Source organism: Ursus americanus, chromosome 35, assembly GCF_024610735.1.
Source record: "Ursus americanus isolate L20-20 chromosome 35, mUrsAme1.1.p, whole genome shotgun sequence".
NCBI classification, from domain to species: domain Eukaryota; kingdom Metazoa; phylum Chordata; class Mammalia; order Carnivora; family Ursidae; genus Ursus; species Ursus americanus.
Window position 1 is genome coordinate 6247724 of NC_142161.1, and position 22260 is coordinate 6269983.

Sequence of the window (22260 nt, forward strand, 5' to 3'; positions counted from 1 at the left end):
TTGAGGATGTCGCTTTGGGCAGCATTACTTACCTTGACGACACGTGGTAGATGCACGGTGACACGCATGATGTTGGCCACACACCCGTCCTGAAGCGCGATACAGGACAGCGTGGGGATAAATAGAGAGAACTTGGTGTTACGCCAGTAAGTTATAAATGTGAATGAGTAGGAGGCTCTGAAAGTTGATGTTCGGAGGAATATCATAAATCAAAATTTCTTTGGCTTTGAGAAGTTGTCTGGAGGATATATAGAATACAATTCATCTTTATTCATTTTTAAAGGACAGGGGGAGCAGCGATTTATAGGAGTCTCGAATATCCTTTTCCTCTTGTCTACCGTCTCGGGATCTATTTAGATTCTGTGGGTGTCAGAGTTCAGTAATTCTTGGAGAAGAGCCAGGAGAACCTTGGAGAATGACACCACTGCATTTGTTCGGAAGATGAAAATGGAAATTATACCATCAAAACTGAGCAGCAGGAGTAGAATCCATCATGAGACCGTTATGCAGAAGTACTGGGCCCCTTAATAGGATGCTTTTTAGAGATGAAGATAATTTTAGTAAGCATTTAATGATTTAATTCCAAAAAGCAGATTTTGAAATGAAGTGTCAGGCAAAAATGTGGTTTATATGTGTGCATTCACGCATCTGAAGTCCGTTGCATAGACTTTAGCTTCTGTTCTATAATGAATTATCTGCTTGCCCTGTTTTTCTTCCAACCTTGTGTTGTGCACATCGGTATATCCAAAGTCAAGTAAAATGTATCTATACTGACATTTGTGACCTTTCCATGATGGAGGACTAAGGGAAGTGATAAGAACATTTTCCTGGATGTTACGAATCCTAAATTCTAGGTCCAGCTCCCTCCCTAATAAGCTCTGTGACCTTGAGTAGGTCACATAATTTTATTAATCTTCAGTTTTCTCATCTATGAAATGAAGTTGGACCACATGATTTTGAAAGTCCCTTCCATCTCTAAATTATATTGGACTGTCAGCTCTCATTTTTACTAATTTGGAGGAGCAATGAGCTGCTGCTATGACACAGAGGATTAATGCTCACCGTTTCTACCTAATTGGCATGAGAAGTGACAGAAATTCGGGTAAGAGGAAGGCGCGCGGCTGAGGGAGCTGCAAGGGGGCCCGGGCTGACTGTTTTCAGTACTCCGGGTGCCTTCCTGTTGTCCATTTGCTCACTGTCTTGATGCTCTGGACTATTCTTAGAGATGGGGTCTGACCTCGGGCTCCAGTGACGTTTGGTGTATGTGATCATATATTGATGCCTATGGGCTAATGTTTGTTACCGGAGACCCTTCTCAAATATATAAAAATTCCAGCATTTCATGGTGAGAATGTATCTGTTACGATGGAGAAGGTGTGAGTTATTTAAGGGTGCCTTCTCTATTTCACATTGCAGAGTCATAGACCCAAAGTTGGCATCAAAAACATCTTTGGCAGTCTAGGGAAACCTCGGGGGCCACATCTCAGGATAATATTTTTAAATGCACAAAATAAAATACAGAGGATTACCAAAAAAAGAAAAAAATTAAATTGAAATGCAGTTCCAATAATCAATCCTAGGTTAAGACTACTGTAAGTATGATATTCCACCTGGACTGTAAACTTCCTGAGAACAAGGATTATGTCTCTTGGTCATTGATGTGTCCTTAGGTGCTTAACCCAGGGAGTGGTTCACGGGACACTCTATAAATGCATGCCTACTCATTTGGTCACACTGTTGGAATACTGCCCCTTCTTTTAAAATGTCTGTCTCCCAATCAGCGTAAGGTCCTTAGGGATCTTGTCTGAGGCATATCCCCTCCTGTCTCTCCGGGCCTTGCGTGGTGCTTCACACATGGGTGTTTCTCAAACATTTACGGAACAGGTGCATGGATGGGCTAGTTCTGCACATTTTTCACTCTCTTCTGACAACTTCCAGTGCCAGCTTATTGGCTCATTGCCAGTGATTCTGTTCTCTGGAGGTGCAGGTTGACCTGAAGTCTGGAAGAACTGAAAGGGGGGGGGGGGTCAGTGTAACAGTTAATTTCATGTGTCAGCCTGACATTTGAATTGGTGGACTCAGTGAGGCAGAGTGCCTCCCAGCGTGGGTGGGCATCATCCAATCCACTGAGGGCCTGAGTAGAACAAAAGCCCAAAAGGCCGAGGAAGGGGGAATTCGCCTGTGTTTTTCCTGCCACACTGACTGAGCCGGGACATCTCATCTCCTCTTCTGCAGCCCCCAGACTGGGAGTCACATCATTGCCTCTGCACATTCTCAGGCCTTTGGACCCAGACTGAATTACACTATCAGCTTCTCTGGGTTTCCAGCTTGCAGACAGCAGATTAGAGGACTTCTCAGGCTCCATAGTCCTATAAACCAATCCCTCATAATAAATCTCCTTTATAATAAATATAATCTCCTGTCTGCCCCCAACCCCCCAACAGCCAGCACCCTGTGATGGGGGAGCCGGCCCCTTGACCCAAGACCCTTCATCAGGAAATGTCCTCCTTTTTTTTTAAAGATTTTATTTATTTATTCGACAGAGATAGAGACAGCCAGCGAGAGAGGGAACACAAGCAGGGGGAGTGGGAGAGGAAGAAGCAGGCTTATAGCAGAGGAGCCTGATGTGGGGCTCGATCCCACAACGCCGGGATCCCCCCCTGAGCCGAAGGCAGACACTTAACCGCTGTGCCACCCAGGCGCCCCATCCTCCTTTTTTGAATATGACGGGGGATACCTGCAGGCCAGGGCAGAGTGGGGCTTCCCAGAAAGGGAAACAAGGTACAGTTGAGGCCTGCAGGGTGTGCTTTGTGGCTTCCGGTGGTGGTGGGGACTAAGTGCGGGGCCAGATGAGAGGGCAGGGAGAGGATGGGCTGGAAATGCTGAGCAGAAGGGGCAGCTCGGAAGGCAGCAGGATCAGGCCTGAGGCTTAGCCGCTGCAGCCTCTCTTCTCAGAGGGAGCCCGATCTTGGGGGACTTCTACAGTGGGCCGACAGAAGAGAGCTGGGATGGGAAACACCTGGGTGCCCTGGGTGCTGGAGGCCCCTCCTCCCAGTCTCGTCGTAAGGAGTCTGGCTCACGGGCACTGATTAAGCGCACCCCAGTCCTCCTTCATGCTAGATATCGATCTATCTGTATCTGCTTTTGGTTCTGCTTCTTTAATACAGGACCCTGGCTAATACGGTCAGCGTGTGCAATAGGGTGTGCGGGGACTCCAAGAACAGAAAACCCTTGTTCTTATTCGTCTCTGCCACTACCTAGCCAGAGACCTAAAGAATGTCCGCTGTTTTCTCATGTGTCTTGGACGAGATAATCTGGAGTTTCTTCCACATTCAGATTCTTTGCACCTGGGTGAAGGTCGGGTGAATCTCAGTAGAACAAACGAGCTGCTGAAACTGAAGATGCTTGTTTAGAATATTATCATAAGTCTAGTTTCTCAAAACACTCCGTAGTAAACTTAGCGTCTGGTAAGAGGTTCTCAAGCCTTGGCAGGAAGTTTAGACTTGTGCCGAGACGGTGGCTCGGGAATCTACTGATCGCGCTTATAATGGGGGTCAGGGAAGTTAGCAGCGCGTGACATTCTCCTTGACGTCCTCAAGCAGCCTCTTCAGATCATCTCAGGGTCACGCTGATTTTTTTCTTTTTCTTTTCACAGGCAGCTAGATAATAAAATTACTTCTATCGTATATTTTTGAAATAAACTGACACTTAGGGAGTTAACAAATAAATGTGAGTGAAAGGAATGCTTCTTAGACAAGGACTCCCATATTTTTCTTAAAAGTTTATTTCTGTCCACACACACATCCCCTCTGATTTCTGTTGTGTTTTGAAGTTCTTCCTAGCAGGATCACACAAGCTGAAGTAACTGATAAGCAAGCATTGCTTTGCTGAGACCGTCACTATTGTATTGCTTGATTAGGACTGGTTGTTTCCTTTCATCAGGAAGACAAAGACTAACAAAGCTTATTAACTAATGTTTGTAAGGAGTTTTGATGATTGTTAGTGTTGCAAAAAGTCAGGAATTTGATTAGGTCTTGTAAATCTTAGAAGAGGCAAACGCTTTTGAGTTGATGTATTTGGACTGTTAATTTCACAGAAATCTACAACTAAAAGGACCTTGAATGATAGCACAATACAGCTTTGATGGTATAATCCAACTTTCACATATTACAATGCCCACAAATTCTCTATGCTCAAGAATTGTCTGTAAGCTCTAGTTATTTACTCATCCATTCGCTCATGGCTCATTTCTTTGTTTGTATACTTACTATTTGTTAAATGAGGCAGTGTAGCATAGTGGTTAATAGCGTGCACTCACGTTACAATCCTGGTGGCTCCATTTTTAACTGTGTGACCTTACTCTATAAGCTTCAATGACCTCATCTTTAAGATGGGGCTAATGAAATGCCTGTCTCACGAATTTGTTTTAATGATTAAATGAGATGGTATGAGTAAGATACTTAAAAGAGTACCTGCCACGTATAAATGGCTCAATAAATGTCAGCCACTCTTATAATACCCCATAAGGTTGTTATGAGGATTAGATAGATGATGAGCATAAAGCCAAGTTCCTGGCACACAGAATCTTTCCATAAAGGTGAGATATTATCAGGAAATATATATGCAGGCTCTGGGGACAAAAAGATGACTACAAGTCACAGGTTGGTTTGTGTCTTTTTAAGACTCCCTTTGTCTTCCTTTGCATCTTATTTTTTCTCTGGGGAGGAAACTAGGCTAGGAGAACACTGCTTAGATTCTCTCCATGCGGAAACTATCTAGAAAATGCCATACAGGAAACTAACCAGAAGAGTTTTGCAGAACCTACTGCATTTCTTCCAGACCCCATTGCTCAGTAACTTGCCCACAGAAGATGAAGGCAATAAATGCATCTTAATTTAGAAGCTTCCGACTAGAGAAAAGAAAATGATAGAGGAGATGGAGAAATAGTCTTTGAAGATAGATTTCAATTTCATTTCTTTTAGAAGGTGAATACGTAGGGGGAGATTGACCGGGATCTGATATTAATGAGCAGTGTGACTGGAGGGCTAAAAGAGACACTATGTGCTACCCACGTTCCCAAAAGTAGGAAGAAGGAGGCACTTGTTGAAATTTTAGGAAAGTAAATTTGAGAAAATTAAAAGGATGCCTTCCACAGGGATGAAAGGTACAGCATAGGGAATATAGTCAATGATACTGTAATAGCACTGTATGGTGACAGATGGGAGCTATCCTTGTGGTGAGCGTAGCGGAACGTATGGAGTTGTCCGATCACTATATTGTTCACCTGAAACTCACGTTACATTGTGGGTCAACTATACTTCCGTAATAAAGAGGACGACTTCCAAATGTATAAGGGTAATCTATGGAATTAATTATTTTAAGAAGTAGTACTGTTATAAAAGATTCTGGGGAAACGATGAGAAGGTCATAGAGAGTTGAGTTGCTGAAATAAAGGGCGCTATCGTGGGGGAAAGCTGTGTTCTTATGGGATATCCCACGGGACCTTTGACGACAAAGTCTACAACGAAGCCTAATCCGTTAAAGCCTTGCTTATCTTCCCATGATTTTTTTTCACTGCTGGATAAGTGGATCACTGGTTACTATTATTCTGCTAAATGTTGCTTAGCTAAATTTTAGCTAAATTTTATTTAGCTAAATTTACTTTATTACAATTTGGAAGATTTATGTAGAAGAAAGTTCTGCAATGTCCTCCATTTTAACAAGTCAGCATCTTAATCTCCCCCAGGACATGCCTTTTAGGGTAAATCTAAAGTCTTTGTAATGCAACTGAAGCCATCTTTTTCTTTTTTTCTTAGAGGATATTGAATTCAATTGCTCTAGTTAACAGTCCTTCATGAACAAAGAAAAGGTCATCAGATTTCTTTAGCGTTTTTGCAAAGACATCCTCCATCCCTCTAACTGTCCATGTGACCTCAAAGTTGTCAGTAGTTCTCAAATTGTGGAACACGCCATAAATGTCTGATCAGTAGACTCGCGTGAGCTTCCAATCCAGTAAAGAAGCACAGGTCATTCTACTCACCTCCTGATTCACTAACCATTGGTCTACAAGAATTTGTATCTTTCTAGATGTATATCTTTTTATACACTTCTTTATACCTTCAACCAACGCATTATTTAAAACTTGGCTTATTTACCCCTACTGTTGCTGTGATTTACCCATCTCACGGCAAATCTTAAACCATTGCCCCTCATTCTACATTTTTCTGCATGGATGTTAATACTTCCATTTGGCCACTTTATTCTACTGTCTCACTACCATGCTCTCTTTTATTAGTTTTGGATTTCTCTCTGAGAGAGAGGAGAGAGAAACATGTTTGCCTATCCCCTCACCCTTTAATATGACCTCCGTGAGGTTTTCTAATTCTTTGTAGCCATGTTCCTGTGGTCACGGTCTGGCAAGATCTCCAGGGACTATTCCAGAAATATTTTCTTCTGACAGAATCTGCTGTTTTGACTCTTTCTCATTCTCTGCATGAACTGTTTACCATCTAAGATAACGGATACTAAATACTGTTCATTCAAAACCCTCACAGACGTTATTTTAGTAACTTTTTTTGGTGGGGGGGTGGAACAAGGATTTAAAGTTTTCTTAGAATCTAGCATTGTTGAAGAGACAAAAAAAATGACAACATAGGCTGTCCATGGAGACTTCACTTTGTGTAATCCGTGTCAAAAGAAAAAATGATGAAAAGACAGTTCTATTTATTTTCCAGAACATTTCAAAGCAATTTTATGTTTCAATTTGTCAGCCTTTTGTTGAGTCCTAAATGGAACATCACAGGCCAGGAAAAAACCTTCTCAATGTTTTTTGTTGACATTCTTTTCAGAGGCAGATGTCTAATGTTTATGTTTCCCAGTAGGATTTTAATATACGTAGAGTAAGCGAACATAAATGTGGGTGATATTCGGGACCAAAATGCTGCCCACATTTGTTTTCCGCATGAGCCCACGATTACTTGAAATTCTCAAAAGTACAGTTATTGGCAAAATGTTTTCTCATGACATTGATTAAAGTTTCAGGTAACAACTGAAAATGGTTCAGAAAATAGGTTGATTTAAAATAGTATCTGGCTACTAACTGTTGGTGCAATTTCCTGACTTTCTTGAAAATGCCTCCATTCATTTAAAAAAAAAAATTTTATTCATTCAATAAATACTTAGTGCCTGACATGTACCATGGCTCTGTGATTCCTGCCCAAATTAAAAAAAAAAAAAAAAAAGAAAATTTATACCACCGCTCTGAGAGTCAACTATTGACAGAAAATGGAAGAATTTCTATTATTTGGAAGGACAATGAAGTTGCATGCAGAAAAACACTTATTGGACTGCACCTGCCACGACCTCTAAGTTAAAGCAGCCCTGTTCACCTGAAAGGAAATTTGGAAGTTATTTATTCTCTCCTCTGTGTCTGCCTTTGGGTCAGGCTTAAGTTATCCTAAAGCTGGGCAGCTGTCCATCATGAATAAAATACTTTGTCCATTCAGAGACAGAATGCAGCTCCGGGAAGCTGGACTGTTGAATCCTATGAGTTAAAGGTCCTCTCAGGAGGGGGCTGTAGACAGTGCTGGGGAACGAAAAAATCTCTCTGCTGTAACTTCCCAGAGATAGGATTTTGATTGCATTCCAGTTGGATCAGTGAATCGGAGATCCTAGTAGTTGGCTGGAGAGGCTCTTTCTCCAGCAGAGAGGCTCTGGGTAAATGCCCAGTGTCACTGGTGGCTTGTCTGGGAGCCTAGAAGTATCTTCTTTTTAACTTTGCATTTCTAAGCATGTCAGTTTGCCTTGTAATTCTTTAATCGTAGTAAACACAGTTGTTTTATAATCTATTCCTGGTAATTCCAGTTATCTGACTTCTGTGTTTCTTTTCTCTTTTTTCCGCTGGTTCTTACATGCTATCTTGTTTCCTTTTGTGTCTCATTTTCATCCACCGTATTTTGGCTCAGTGACCTCAGAAAATAACTTTGGGTGACCCTCCAAGACCTAGGATGATGGTGTCTTCCTGTGGACAGAACGTGGGTTGGCTTCTACCCGTCGGGAACCCCCACTTTAAACCGGGTTCACAGCTTGGAGTTCCAGGCCTGAAAAGAACGTGTGTCAGTGAGCTGAAAGCCTGTGTGAAGTTTGGACGATGACACTGTTTCTCAGAGATTGTCTTTTTCTTACTGCGTCAGTGATGCAGCTGTCTCCCCGGAGTCTCTGTGGTGGGGTGCAGGACATTCGGTACTGGTTCTCTCCTATCCCAATGGCTTCATCTGCCCTGTTCTCATCCCATGTGCTCTCCTTGGAAATTTTTATCCAGGCATTGTAGCAGCCAACTGTCAGTGACACTCAAATCTAATCCATCTCCCTCTCTCTTCTGAGTGCCAGACCCATGTTTCTAACTACCTTCTGGACATTTCCATCTCGAGTTCCATGCTGTCCTCCACCTGACTCACTTGCTTTCTCCCCACCCGACTCTTCTCACTTGTATTCTGCTCCCTTCCTGTATTGCCACCTTGCTCACTACCCTCTGTATCCAGTTGTTTCGACATTGTTTACACTGTGATGTTTTTTGAATTTTTCCCGTTGATTCATTTTAGCTGTCAACGTCTTCATTTAGTTTTACATATACTGCTCCTCATAGAATGATTCCATTGCGTGTCCATTTTTCCATTTGCCCCCCAGAACCTCTCTTTCCTTCTCTGCAATTCCATTGTGCTGTCTCTGCCCAGGAGTCTGACCTTGAAGGCCTGCAGCCATAGGCCCCGACTTCTCTGATTTCTATGAGGCTTAGCCAAAGGAAGGCCCTGGCAGAAAATGGGGGCATAGGAGGAGAGTGAAGGCAGGTTATTATCCTGTTCTTTCCCTCAGGGTCATCACAAGTGCCTGTAGCCCTCTCCTGAAGACCACAGCTCCTGCTGGGTGGGGAATTTCTTACAGGCAGGTACTCTGAGAGGTGGCATTCTACTTCAAGCGGCCACTCTCCTGGCCTCTTTGAATGACTCTCTTCCCTTGCCCCTTTAATCCTAGAGGTGGCAAAAAGTCCCAGCAATCCCTTTCCCCAGATTACTCCGCTATTCTTTCTGGCTTCCCTTAAGCTTTCTCACACATTTGTAAACAGTTCCTCTATTTAACTCTCTTCAATAATCCCATTTAATTGGTCCATCTGAGTGACCCTGACTGATGCCGTGACTCAAAAGCCCTCTACTTCCGATCTCATTTCTCATCTACATACTTTACTAATCTTTGACTAACTTCACTATCCACGTATCTAGCCGTGCTGGGATATACTGTTCCAGAGACAAATGTTTTCTTCTTCCTTCTTCCTCCCTTGTTTTTTCCCTACCTGAAGAACTGCCTTTTACCCTTTTAGACCAAGATCAACCATTACCTCCCTATGGCAGCTTGTATTATTGTCAAAATAATTGCTGCTGCTCCATTCAGGACTATCCCTATAGGGCTTACTCCTGATACAGGATTATTTGCCCCCCCCCCAATATCACTCTCGTCTATGTAACTTGCTAAAATATGAGCAGAAGGGGCATCTGGGTGGCTCAGTGAGTTAAGCATCTGACTCGATTTCAGCTCAGGTCATGATCTCAGGGTTGTGAGAACGAGCCCCACGTTGGACTCCACACTGGGTGTGGAGCCTGCTTAAGATTCTCTTCTCTCTTTTTCCTTCTGCCCCCCCCCCCCCAATATGAGTGGAAGTATTGCCTACAATTTTCCTATCAGGAGCTTTAAGAACCATTGCATGTTCTGCCATCTTTCCTTTCCCTCTGATGTAAAAATAGTAATACCTCTGGCAGAGGTCCTCCTCCTCCCTTGATTCAGGTGATAGAGCAGAGCTGTGTTTCATCTACCGTAAACTGATTGTTGGCATGAAATGTCAATGATAAAACAAGTAAACAAACCAACTAAACCCCTCATAACCTTGTGTTTGGTAAACCACCGAATTTTGCACTTGTTACTCCAGCATAACTTGGGCTAAGCTATTTTACTCCCTCTGTAATGAGACAGGTACACAAAGATTTTTCTTCAAGAATTTCTACTCTATTTTATGAGAGTGTGGAAAGGATTTGGTTAAGTTAACAAGGAATTTAAAAATAAATAATATAACAAAATTTAAAAAATAAATTATTCATCAACAGGATAGAACACTAAACATTCATTAAAAATTACGTTTGAAGAATACTTAATTATGGTGGCAATGTACATGATATGTTAATCAAAAAACACTTTACCAAATCCTATATACCACATGATTCCATCTGTGTAAAGAGAAAATGAATAAAATGTACATTTCCTTTTTACAGTTTTGTACATTTCCCAAGTTATACGATAGTCATGCATTACTTTTATATTCAAAAATAAAAATGTTATTTAAATATTTCTTTATAATGTCATCCCCAATTTGCCTAGGCAAAACTTAATATTCTTTCTTCTCTGAATACATGCTATTTAATGATGTCATATTTTTGCCTATAAATATCTTCTCTTAAATAATAAAAAAAAACCTCTGCATTATTTGGATCAAAAGAGAGAATTCATGTAAAGCAATTAGTACAATGTCTTTATATAGTAACCACCCAGTAAACGCTGTTTTATGATCCTATCTTATGTTTTGGAAATTTTTGGAAGTGAGTATGCTTTTTTAGGCAGAGGTTGAGCGGCAAGATGACTGTTAGGGTAATCCCTCATTTCCATTGCCCTCGGAAGACTGTCGTCTCTCGCGTGTGAATCCCCATCGTCTGTATGGGAAGCTAAGGCTATGCTGATGAGATTGGAAGAATGTAAGGGGTTGAAAAAGCTTTTTATAAAAAGGGTTTTTGTCTTTCTTGGAGAACCTTAAAAGTCTCAGAGCTCATATTCTTGAATACACATCTGTACTCTCCATTCCCGACATGCTCCATCGGAACGTGATACTAGCGCAAACGGTGTGACAAATGCACAATTCATGGGAGATGAATCAAAACCAATTTATTTTTGTCTTCAATGGTTTCCTAAAAATGTATTCAGAGAGGGTAACTTTTTTCCTGCCACTGGATTACTTTTCTTCTCATGCATCAATAATGGATATTTTAAGTGTAAAAACACATTTTCAGTTCAAAACCTTTTTCCCATTTAATGCTGAAGGCCTGATTTGGCAGATGGCCCAACTTTGGGAAAGGGGCTATGCTTGTCTTCTTCTCTCATCTCACTCAGCACTGCTCACTGACTACTTTTTGGATACTGCCAGAGTTGAAGAGTAGGAGGAAAGAAGAAGTCAAGGGATGGCATTGAAAATTTCCTCCTATGTTGGTGTCTGATAGCCTCTCTAGGTTTGGACTCTGCTTGGAAGGGGTTTAAAATGAACCTTTTCCTCATGGATGCTTCCAGTGTTTCACTGGGGGCTTTATGCTGGGCTTCCCTAGACCGGTTCCTATAACTCAGCTGGGAACTTTGATTAGGCTAGCCACTTCTCCCCACCTCCTTCTTCCCTGTGGTCCACCTCATACACAGGCTCTTAATGGTAGAGTCCCCTTAACTTCCCAGATGTCCTCTTGGGTCAGGTCAACTCTCCATGTGGCCTCCATTTGGTCCATGCAAAAGACACATATATAACTGACTTCAACATGGGGGTATGTAGTTACTTAGAAAGCAGAAGTCAACCTCCAGTGTCCTCCCTCCCCCAAAAAGGGACCTATAGCAGGTTCTCAAAGTGGCTCAGTGAAATCTCTGTCCTCAGGAGGCTTGAAATGAGGAGGTGGGCAGTCTCTTAGCTTCCCTATTCCAGGGATTCAGTTTCATAGCTTAGATTTCTCAATGATCTCCTTTTAGAAAATTCCTCTTCACATTCTAACCACTTTTGAGTTTCTGGATCTAGCTGAGGGATCCTCCAGATGGTAGAGGGAGGGGGAGAAATATTTGTTGACTACTTCCTTGTAAATTCTGCATTTTGGCCTGGCACCTCACTTTGGCACGTCGGGATGGTTGTGTCTTGGTCGTGAGGTAGACAAGGAAGTGCTGACATATTGTTTCATTAATTTCAGGAAATGGTGGAGCACAACTTGTGTTACATAAGAATCGAAAGGAGCAGCACTCTGGTGATGCTTGGAAAGCCAACAGGAGGTAAGATACTTGGTGGTTAAAGTACATACCTTAGAACCCAGATAAGCCTGGATTTATGTCTTACCCCTTCTGCCAACTGTAACTTGGGGCAAGTAAATCAACCTCAGGTTTTTTCATCTGCAAAACTGGGATAATGAGAGTACCTGTCTTATAGGCGATTGTAAAGATTAAATGAGATAATTAATGTAAAGAACTTAGAACAGTGTCTGCTATGTGGCGTGGTAATAGGCCAATTAATATTATCAAAGTAACGTAATCATGGCTTTGCGGTGTTAAAGCTGTTTCAGGCAGTATCCTCGAGGCTCTTTGCCTCGGAAAGCCACCCTTTGCTCACATACTTTTCTGTCACCTGTATTTCCCATTACACAGTGAAATGTTCCATCCAGTTTTCAGCCTGAGACAACACCTGGGAGTTGGTTCCGGTTGAATCTGAGGACTGGTTTATTATCTCAAGACCATACTCTCCATGTGGACACAGCATCCTGTGGGAGTCCACACCCCCCTCCTAACCCCCGGGGCTGACATCCATATAATTCCCTTTTCAGCCTTAATGCTAAAATGACCTTGGATAACTTTTCCACTCTGCTTTTTCGCATTCTATCTCACTAATACGATGCCACATTGATTTGACTAAGATGACAGCTTTGTCACTTGGAGAAAAAATTTTACATGTTTCCATAATGCTCTTTCTAAAGCACAAAGCAATTTTGTCATCAACTCCTGAATGCTCTCTTCAGTTCCATTTCAAGATGGCTTTCCCAGAGCCAGATGAAAGCCTTCAAAATGACTTCTGACAACTATCAAATGACAGTGGCATTCTTGCCACCATGTTGTTTCTAATCTACAAGGAAAGGGTGGCAGGCATTAAGGAGAGAATGTAATCACTTTCTCTGGAGAACTGCCATTTTGTAAGGTTATCAAACCCCCCAAATTACCATTTTGCATTCTTTCTTTAAAGATTTTGCCACTTCTTTATCACACACTTTGGGGGCAGGGAGTATATTTCTCATCTCCAGATAATCAAGCCTAAACATCTGTTGACGCTAGAAGGGGCCCCCCTATATTTGGTTCAGAGTAGCTTATTTTTATATTAAAAGAGTATCTGATGGTTAATGGATGTGATGGTTTGTCTTTTTCTTAAACATCTGAGAAAATGCCTTTAAGCTCCTATTCCCCTTCAACTTTAGCTGACAGAAATGTGCACTTAAAATTTTACTTGAGTATTTAAAAGATACTCCTAAGATCAAGGTCTGCATAATAGACCAACCTACTTGGAATTTTTCTTTTCAAGCGTTTTCTCCATTATTTCACCGATGCTTCAGAGAGAAGCTGGGGATCTGGACGCACTGCCCTTCTCTCTGGCTCCGTGTCCTCTAATAATGAAAAACTCGGTTAAAACAGTACCACTACCCATGTAGAATTTCATAGAGGAAGATTAATGGGATTGGTGGCATATTCCCATCTTCTATAGACCAGCGAATCTTTTATAAGTGAATGCCATTTATTCATTAAAAAAAAATGCTTACCTCCATGTTGTGTTGATAGTGTGAGAAATGGTACTCAAAGCCTCTACCATTTTGGGAATCTGGTTTTATCCTGGGAGGAGCTCTAGGGCTCTATCCCTATACTTGTATGTCTCAGGCACGTGGGTTTCTGAAAGTGAAGAAGGTGAAACAAGGGCGTTCAAGATTGAGTGGAAGGTAACCCTACTTAGCCACTTTTCTTGCAAGGCGGTGCTAGAATGATTAAAGAATTTTTCTCTGTAATTTTGGCTCATGGCATTTTTACCACGATGCGCCATGGTGTGCTTTTGTTATATTTACCCTGCATGAGTTGTATGTTGCTTCTTGAATCTGTGGCTTGAAGTTTTCCTCATTTTTGAAAAGTTCTTAGATTCCGTCTCCTCCAATATTGCTTCTGTCCCTCTTTGGTATCTGTGCCTCCCAGGACTTGAATTATGGTCACACATCAACTTGTCATTGTGCCCCCTTAGGGCTCTTTCATCTCTTTGCTATAATTTCTACTCCCCTTTCTCTGTGTGCTTCAATCTACATACCCAGTGCACTGATGTTTTCTTCAGCTGTATTCAATTTGATGGAAAGGAGGCTTTTTCCGAACATTATTTTTGGAGCAAATACTAAGGAATTATAGTTATCAGGTACTATGCTGTGCATTGTTGGTGCATTAGTGAACAAAACCCAAAAATCTTACCCTTGTGAAATGTACCTTCTTGTGGAGGGAGACAGACTATAAACAAAAAATATACTGAATAAATATATTATGTAGTATTTTAGAAGGTGTTAAGCGCTATGGGAAAAAATTGAACAGGGTGACGGTAGCAAGCCAGGCTTCCTCAAGAGAGTGGGATTTGAGCAGAGGCTTGAAGGAGGTGAGAGAGGGAGTGAGTGCCAAGGAGCCAGCCAGCGCAAACACCCTATGTTTTAAGAAGGATCATTCTGGCTGCTATTAAGAATTGATTGTAGGAGACAAGACTGGGAAAAAACAGACCAACTAGGGGCTATTAAAATGATCCTGGCTCTGACCGGTGTGGTAGCAGAGGAGGTGGTGAGAAGAGACTGGGTTCTGGAAATATTTCGATTGTGGGATGAATAGCGTGTGCCAATAAACTGGATATATAATGTTAGGAAAAAAGAGATGCCCGTGTTAACGCCAAGCTTTTCTGCCAAATGAGAAAGAGGTGTGAGTGGAAATTGGAAGTCAGTTTGGGGCACAATTAGCAAACGCTCAGGGGATGACGTCAGTAGGCAAACCACCTCGCTCTCAACCAATTTACCCAGTTTTATTTACTCATTGATCTTATTATTTTTCTGTGTGTTGTTTTTATCTGTTTCTGTCATTAGAATATGAGCTCCAAGAAAGCAAGCATCTTTTCTGACTCGTGTATCACCGGATCCTAGTATATCGTTTGGCACAAAAGCATAGGCTCTAAATATTTGTTGAATGAATTAATGAATGCATCTAGTTTTCCAAACTTGCAAAGCAGGCAGGTTGATGCTGGTAGTGTCTAGTTCTTCAGGGTAATTGTGAGGGTTACATGTTACGTAAAAATACATAGATTTTCACACATACATTCATACATAATATAGACAGAAGTGCCTCTATATGTCTGTGACTTTGTAAATTAATACTCAGGTCTATATGACTTGGGAAGCAGGCTGGTATAGTAATTAAAAGCCTGGGCTTTGGAGCCAGCGAGACCTTAGTTTGAATCTTAGTGGAGCTATTTTCTAGCTGAATGACTTTGGGGAAATGACTTAATTTCTCTCTGCCTCCATTTCTTCTGCAACTTGGGAATCATAATATTATCCTCACAGGTTTTGTTGTGACTCTTCAGTATAATTATGCTACAAAGGGTATGGCGGACATAGTAAGTGCTCGAAAGTCAGAGTTACTATTCTTCTTCTGTCTCCTGGCTGATATATCTGATGTGAACATTCACAATGTTTTCAAAAGGCCCCATTATATCTTACCCCTTTTTATGTCTCCTGGGCAGACCTCATGTCCTCCCCAACCCCCTTTGTTTTTTCCCTCAACAGACCTTCCCATTTTATCAGCCATTTCTTTCCAAAATGAACTCTGTACTGCACGTTTCTGGGTAATGATATTTTCCAAGGACTAAGGATTAGTGTGAAGGATGTACCCATCCCATAAATTGAGCAGAAGTCAATTACCAGACTTTAAACTCAGGATGAGGGGCTTATCATTCCCAAACCAGTAAACATGCTGCAAATGTTGTCATAGGGAAAAGGTGACGTTCTGTCCCTTGGCTTTACACAGTTACGGATGGGAAATCAATATGGTGCTACAGAACCACGGTGGGAATGAATGTGACGTGAATATTCTCATTGATTGGATATGTGAGTGTGTAACTGTGACCCTCCTGAGGCTTCTCAGAAGCCTGTCTCATTAACTTTGTCTTACGAACCTGTAATAGTGAGTGAGCAGAGGTGAGGGAAGAGAGAGGAAGAAGGCAGGAAGGGAAGGCTGGTGTATTGTCAAGGAGTAACCCAGCTCTGAGCAGGGCTCCTCCCCATGGGGAGCCTGACTGGAAAAGCACAGTAGATCTTTTTCTGGAGGGTAAGCTGTAAACCACCAATTATAGTTATATTAATTGACTAACCACTACCTCCAAAGCCACTTTTGTCCTTTTAAATTCTATCCCCCCCCCCCCCCAGAGAGGATTAGGGGCAGAAGGAGAGAGAGAATCTTAAGCAGGCTCCACACCCAGCATGGAGCCCATCTCACAACCCTGAGATCATGACTGAGCCAAAATCAAGTCAGATGCTTAACCGACTGAGCCACCCAGGAGCCCCAGCCACTTTTGTCCTTTTAAAGGGAAATTATTTTTGCTTCAGAATTTGGGATAGTAAAATCATACCCATTTTGGTGTGTAAATGAAGCAGTAAAACTGACTTCCACATACAACAATTTGGTGGAAAGTTATGAATATCACACATACTATTTGGTCCATTTTAAGAAGGTCTTTGTCAAGGAGCTTTAGAATTGAAACAAACAAAAAAGCTCTGTTGCTGTAAATGGTATTCTGGTGAACTCCCAGGTGGGATTCTAAACATTTCTCAGGTGCCAAGGAAGACCAGCTATGGGGAGTGGATGGTACATAGAGCTGGGATGATGCGGCTCCTAGTGGAGGCCGGCCCTGCGGCATGTGGGGCTGCCCGTCTGTCCTGTCCTGCATAGTAATGAAGGTGTCTAGACACAATGGGGTCAGCTAAGGTGTGGTGGTTTTTTATATAGCACTGCAGAGTGATGCCACAGATGGCGTTATGCCAAAGGACAAAGTTCCTGCCCTGAGGCACCGATGCTCTTGGGGGGGCGGGGGGGATGGCAGGGGATAGAACAAACACCAGCTTGCCCTGTGCTCATTAAAGTAAAACACTTGACAGGGAATATAAAGATACAAGGTGATTCAAGGAGAGAATTTTACCTTCAACTCTGAATTTCTTGGCTTCTCTTGTCTTGCGATAGGTACTCATGTTAACTGCATAAAATAGATAAAAGAATCATTGCTCTGTTGGCTCCATAATTGGGTACTATACTTCAGGACCCTCCTTGTCCCTTTCTTTCCTTCCTCTGGCCCCAACTTACCCCATTTTACTAAGGCAAAGGTAAATCATAGATAGGTCCGTTAATTTGGACACAGTGGTAGCTGGCAGTCTGGTATTTCTGCTGTTTACTTAGGACAGTGATGACTGAATTTGGGGGTGTTCCTGAGCCCATGTTGTTTGGCTAGAAGAGAGAGATTAATCATTATGCTGGCTCTTCCTAAAGAGCTGAATGTGGTCCACTGGGGGTCAAGATCTATGGTTGTGCTTAGAGTTCTATGAACTCCCTGAAAACATGTACATTATTTCGCTGCGTGGGCGTGTTTGGATTTTTCTGGAGAGTTTTTAACTTTCAGCCTTTTTCCAAATGTGTCCACAAGCCTATAAAGGTTAATGATTCTGGCTTTCCTACTCCTACGTGTTTCTTTCTGCCTGTCCAAATGCTACCCGTTTCTGAAATCCACTCTGATTGTTCATGAACCTTTCCCCACTATGCCGGCTTACGGTGAATACTCCCATCTCAGAATGTCCACAAAAGACACCACGATGGTATTAAGTGCTCCCAAAGAGAGTTACTGGATGTGTTAGGGGCGTGAGAGTGCAATGCGATGTGGTCAGGGAGGAGGAGAGGCTTCCTGAGGAAGTGATGCTGGGGCTGGGGTCTGCAGGAAGGACGGTAGGGAATGAGGGGAGGGGGAGAGTGAAGAGTAGGTGCTGCGTGCATACATTAGCCTGATGTGTAAAATTGATCTGGTTATGGTCGTTGGAAGAAAATTTTCAGATATTCGTCAGGATAACGGTGATTTCACAGGGCTGAGGACTAAGGCCGTTGCAAGAAAAACTTACGTAGAATTCTCTGTACGGATCCTTCCTACTGCGGGTAACATCTGTCTGAAATCAGGACTATCTTATGTGACTGTTTTAAGTATAGAGTTTCTTTTAGCAAAATGTTCAGGCCCCACTTCTGAGGTTCTGAATTATTTCAGTGGATGGGGACTAGGCATTGACACTTTTCAAAAGCTCCTTGAGTGATTTTAATGAGAAGCCAGTGTTGAAAACTGCTGTTATAAGTCCATGGGGAAAACATTAACAGGACTTTAAAGGCCAGTAAGGTCCAATGTTGACAAGGACATAGGAAATGGATACTCTCACATATTGCTGTGGAGAGGTTAACTCACTATGCACTTTCTGGAAGGCCATTTGATAATCAGTTTCATACATTTTAAAATTTTGAATACTTTTTTCCACTTAGGGGTCTATGCTAAAAAAAAAAAAAATAACAAAAACAAAAATCCCCATCAGGTATATGGATAAAAGTTTATACAAGATTGTTCTTCAGAGTGTTTCTATGACAGAGATTAACTGGAAACAATTTAAAAGCCTGGCAATAGAGGATTGGTTACATTAAGTTTGCCATCAATTCTCTTTACATGGATATACAACTATTAGAGATGATATAGCAAAATGCCTCCTGACAGGTGAAAGTGTTCAAGATAGATTATAAAGTGAGAAAAGCAGGTAGAGAGTAGTATGTGCCTCGCCTGTATTGAAGAAAACATTGGGAAAATACACAAGTATTTAGCTGTATCCCTGTGAAATAAAATTGCAGGTGCTTTTTAAAGCTCTTTGTTTTCTTGCCTGGTTTCTCTAAAATCTTCACAACAGACGTGCCTTATTTTCAAACAGAAATGTTACCATTTTAACAAGCACATTAGAGGAATACAGGCATTGTGAGAAGGACAAACGTGTCACCTTATCAGGCATAGCTCAAAGGAGCGTATGAAAGAAAAGTCCCCACTGGGATGAATACCGGGTAACCCGGGTGCTTGAGAAACACACAGAATCGTAGCTTCCTCGTTCCTCCGATTCAATAGGCAGCTCTGCTACAGGCAAAATAACCAACGGGCCTTGGGAACTCCCAGCAGCATTCAGTCTTCCGGGAGCTCAGTGATCTCAGCTAGCGTTCCTTCCCTTTCCTGTGTCTCTCACGTTTTCTGGGAGCCTTGCAGAGAATCTCCGTCAATGTGGGTTTATGTTAAGGAACCGAGGGAAAGCCAGTCTCACCTGCCTCCCAGGGATCGGGTGGTGGTTTGGAGCTCAGTCGTGACTGCAGCGTCAGGCCTCGTGGACAGAACACCATCCAGACACAGAGCAGGGGGATACCTGTGCTCGAAACCCACGTCTGAGCTCCCCTGCTCACTGCCTTATGGTCATGCAGCGGCTCTGGCAAGGCCGATAGGCATTCGCTTCCTCTTCTCAGTCAAGTGAAGACTGTTTGTTTCTTCTCTTCCACAGGGTTTCCTGTGAGCCATTTGCCTCCGCTGTCCCTTTTCTCTCCTCCTATCTTTCTCTTCCTGCCCCTTCTCTCTTTTTTTTTTTTTTTTTAAGATTTTATTTACTTATTTGAACGAGAGAGAGAGACAGCCAGCGAGAGAGGGAACACAAGCAGGGGGAGTGGGACAGGAAGAAGCAGGCTCCCAGCAGAGCAGGGAGCCCAATGCGGGGCTTGATCCCAGGACCCTGAGACTACGCCCTGGGCCGAAGGTAGATACTTAACGACTGAGCCACCCAGGCGCCCCCCTGCCCCTTCTCTTGAATCTCTTCCTCCCCCTCTAGTACGAATGCCGGGCAGAGTCATCCTGTCAGACGCCGTCACACGACTCACAGCCGCCTAGAAGCACCGGCCTCTGGGTGAGGCATTCGTCCCCGGGCCTGCCCTCTGCGTCAGCACACGGGCTCTGCTGAAGAAACTCGCATTCATAGCAGCGGTGCTCACTGTGCCCAGTTACTGTGTGCCAGGCACTGTGTCGTGCTCTCAGCAGCAGTCATGGCTGTGGCACATCCTCAGAGCATTCTAGAACTGGCTCTGGTAGTTCCTTGTGTTTCGGTTTAGCAGTTAGACATTTGCGGGAGTGGCTTCTGGACACAGGAGGGAGCTGGTCACTGAAGAGGGGAGCCCTCTTTGTTCAGCATCTGCTCCGGTCATGATCGTCTAGGACGCCTCCCAGGAAGAGGCTGCGAAGTGACTTCCTGCTCATTCCCACAGCGTCTTCGCTCCATCCTGGGAACAAACACTCCTTTGTGGAAGTAATTAGGAGATTTCCCCTCGTGCCTTGCCTATTTAGTATATTTTGATATCCTAATGCAAATAAATTTTAATTGCGCATTTCTGCTCAGCAGGCTAGCGTGGCCCTGATTGGGTGGAGGCCGGAGCCCCCCCCCCCGCTCTTCCTCTCAGGCTCCCAGGGCCGCCAGCTTGCAGTGGGCATGTGACAGAGAGCCTGATGAAGTGAGAAGTCCGCTCCCCAGAAGAGGGAACAGACTGCGGAAAATGGATACCAGTGCCCTCTCTCTGCGCTTGCCTTCCTCTTGCACTGCCTCTGTGCAGACCCTACAAACCTGATTCCTTCTTTAGGGCGGTGATACTCCCGTCACATCACAGAGATCAGAGGTGTAGAGAATCCGTGTCTCATCACCAAACCTCAGCCCAGACCTTGGGCTTTCAGACCCTGAAGCTTGGAATTCCATTTGAGCTGGGCTTCTTGCTGCTCAGGGCAGGAGCCTGTGGGCCTGGCTTTTCCTCCATGGGTTGGCTCCATCTCTTCTGTGGTCCATGTGGACACAGAAGACCTCCTTTTTCAGGAGCCCAGGGCCAAATTCCTTTTGTGGGAAACTAGAACATGCATGCTTTCTTCTCTGTTCCTTCCAAGATCTGGCTGCAGAAACCTCTGGTCCATGCTCAGATGATTGCTTCTCGAAAAGAGATACAGCCAGACACAAAGCTGAGGGGAGATATCAGGGTGCTCTTCAGAGGGGTGACTCCAGGAAGCAGTCAGAGGAAAAACCTTTCTTTCATCCATTCCTAAGAAAGCACAGGTGTTTGGTAAAAACAGCATTAGCATTTGTGTTCGAGAGATCCAAATTCCATTCGTACCTCATCCGTTATTACTTAGTAATCTGAAGCATATTAACCCATCTGAGCCTTAGTTTCTTCATCTGTTAAATGGGAACAATAATAATACCCCTCTGGTTAGCGAATGGATTATCTACTACATTGCCTAGCAGATAGTAGACATGCAATAAATGTATGCTAATTTATTACACATGGCAATACTAATTATTGATTCTTAGTATCAATTATATTTATTACTTTTACTTGCAGTGGGATAATTTAAGAACTTCACCACTGCTTAATTTATTTTGTCCAATGCCTCAAAATAGTCTCTTTGTTTAGAGGTTTCTACCTTAGAATGACATATCACTTATATAACATAATAAATGCTGGCCACTGAATCTAAACTATTTCCAGCTACTCCTTAGTCTTTTTTTTCCCCTCATAGGACTTACAAGCACTGGGCACATTGTATACTTATTAGTTTGTTTATTGATTAATCGTTTTCCCCCATCAGAATGCAAACTGTAAGGGAAATGTCCGTATAACTCTTACAGTGTCACTGGCACATAGTCAATTGTTCAATACATTTGTGTTGAACGAATGAGGGGATAAAAAGTAAGAAAAACTAATACTTGAATGAGTGACTAATGCAAGGCCTTGATCCAAGTACCATGAGTAAACAAAGGTCAATTTCACCAGCACCTTCTCCTAAGGATTGTGAAGTCTAGCCGCAGATGTAGGAGAGTACGTGCAAGTCCAGGAGAGGGGAGTCAGTGACAGATGCTGATCTCTTAAAAGAGAGAAAGTTAAGGTGCTGTGGACGGTCAAGAGAGAAAAGGGTAACTTTCAACGGTAGGATCAGAGACGGCTTCACGGAAGAAGGGTTTTTGTGCTTAGATTTGCGGGGGTGGGGAGCTGTAAAAGACTTGCCTGAACGAAGAACATTCTAGGTGGAAGGACTGCAGGGTGCCGCCAGGCACGGCAGACCCGAAGGACACAGATGAGTGACAAGTGAAACATTTTTTTTTAAAATGTATGCCACCCCGATACTCATTCCCATCTCATCCCCGTTTGAAGCATACTTGATTTTTACTGTAGACTTCACTGAAATTCCACTTTTCCGTTGACGCTTGTGACGACCTCCTTAGCCTATGTGACGTTTTCCTGATA

General features: G+C 42.9%; 1 protein-coding gene across 5 annotated transcripts in view; it reads left to right on the top strand.

Moving 5' to 3' along the window:
- Positions 1-22260, top strand: part of LOC123795729 (uncharacterized) — a 486557-nt gene that overhangs the window by 229912 nt on the left and 234385 nt on the right. For all 5 annotated transcript variants that reach the window (XR_015722978.1, XM_087858964.1, XM_087858965.1 and 2 more), the window contains one exon: positions 12033-12111. Coding sequence is in view for 4 of the 5 variants with exons in the window: in XM_087858964.1 (XP_087715090.1) it covers positions 12033-12111 (79 nt within the window). In the remaining variant the exon portion in view is untranslated. The remainder of the gene's footprint in view (positions 1-12032; positions 12112-22260) is intronic.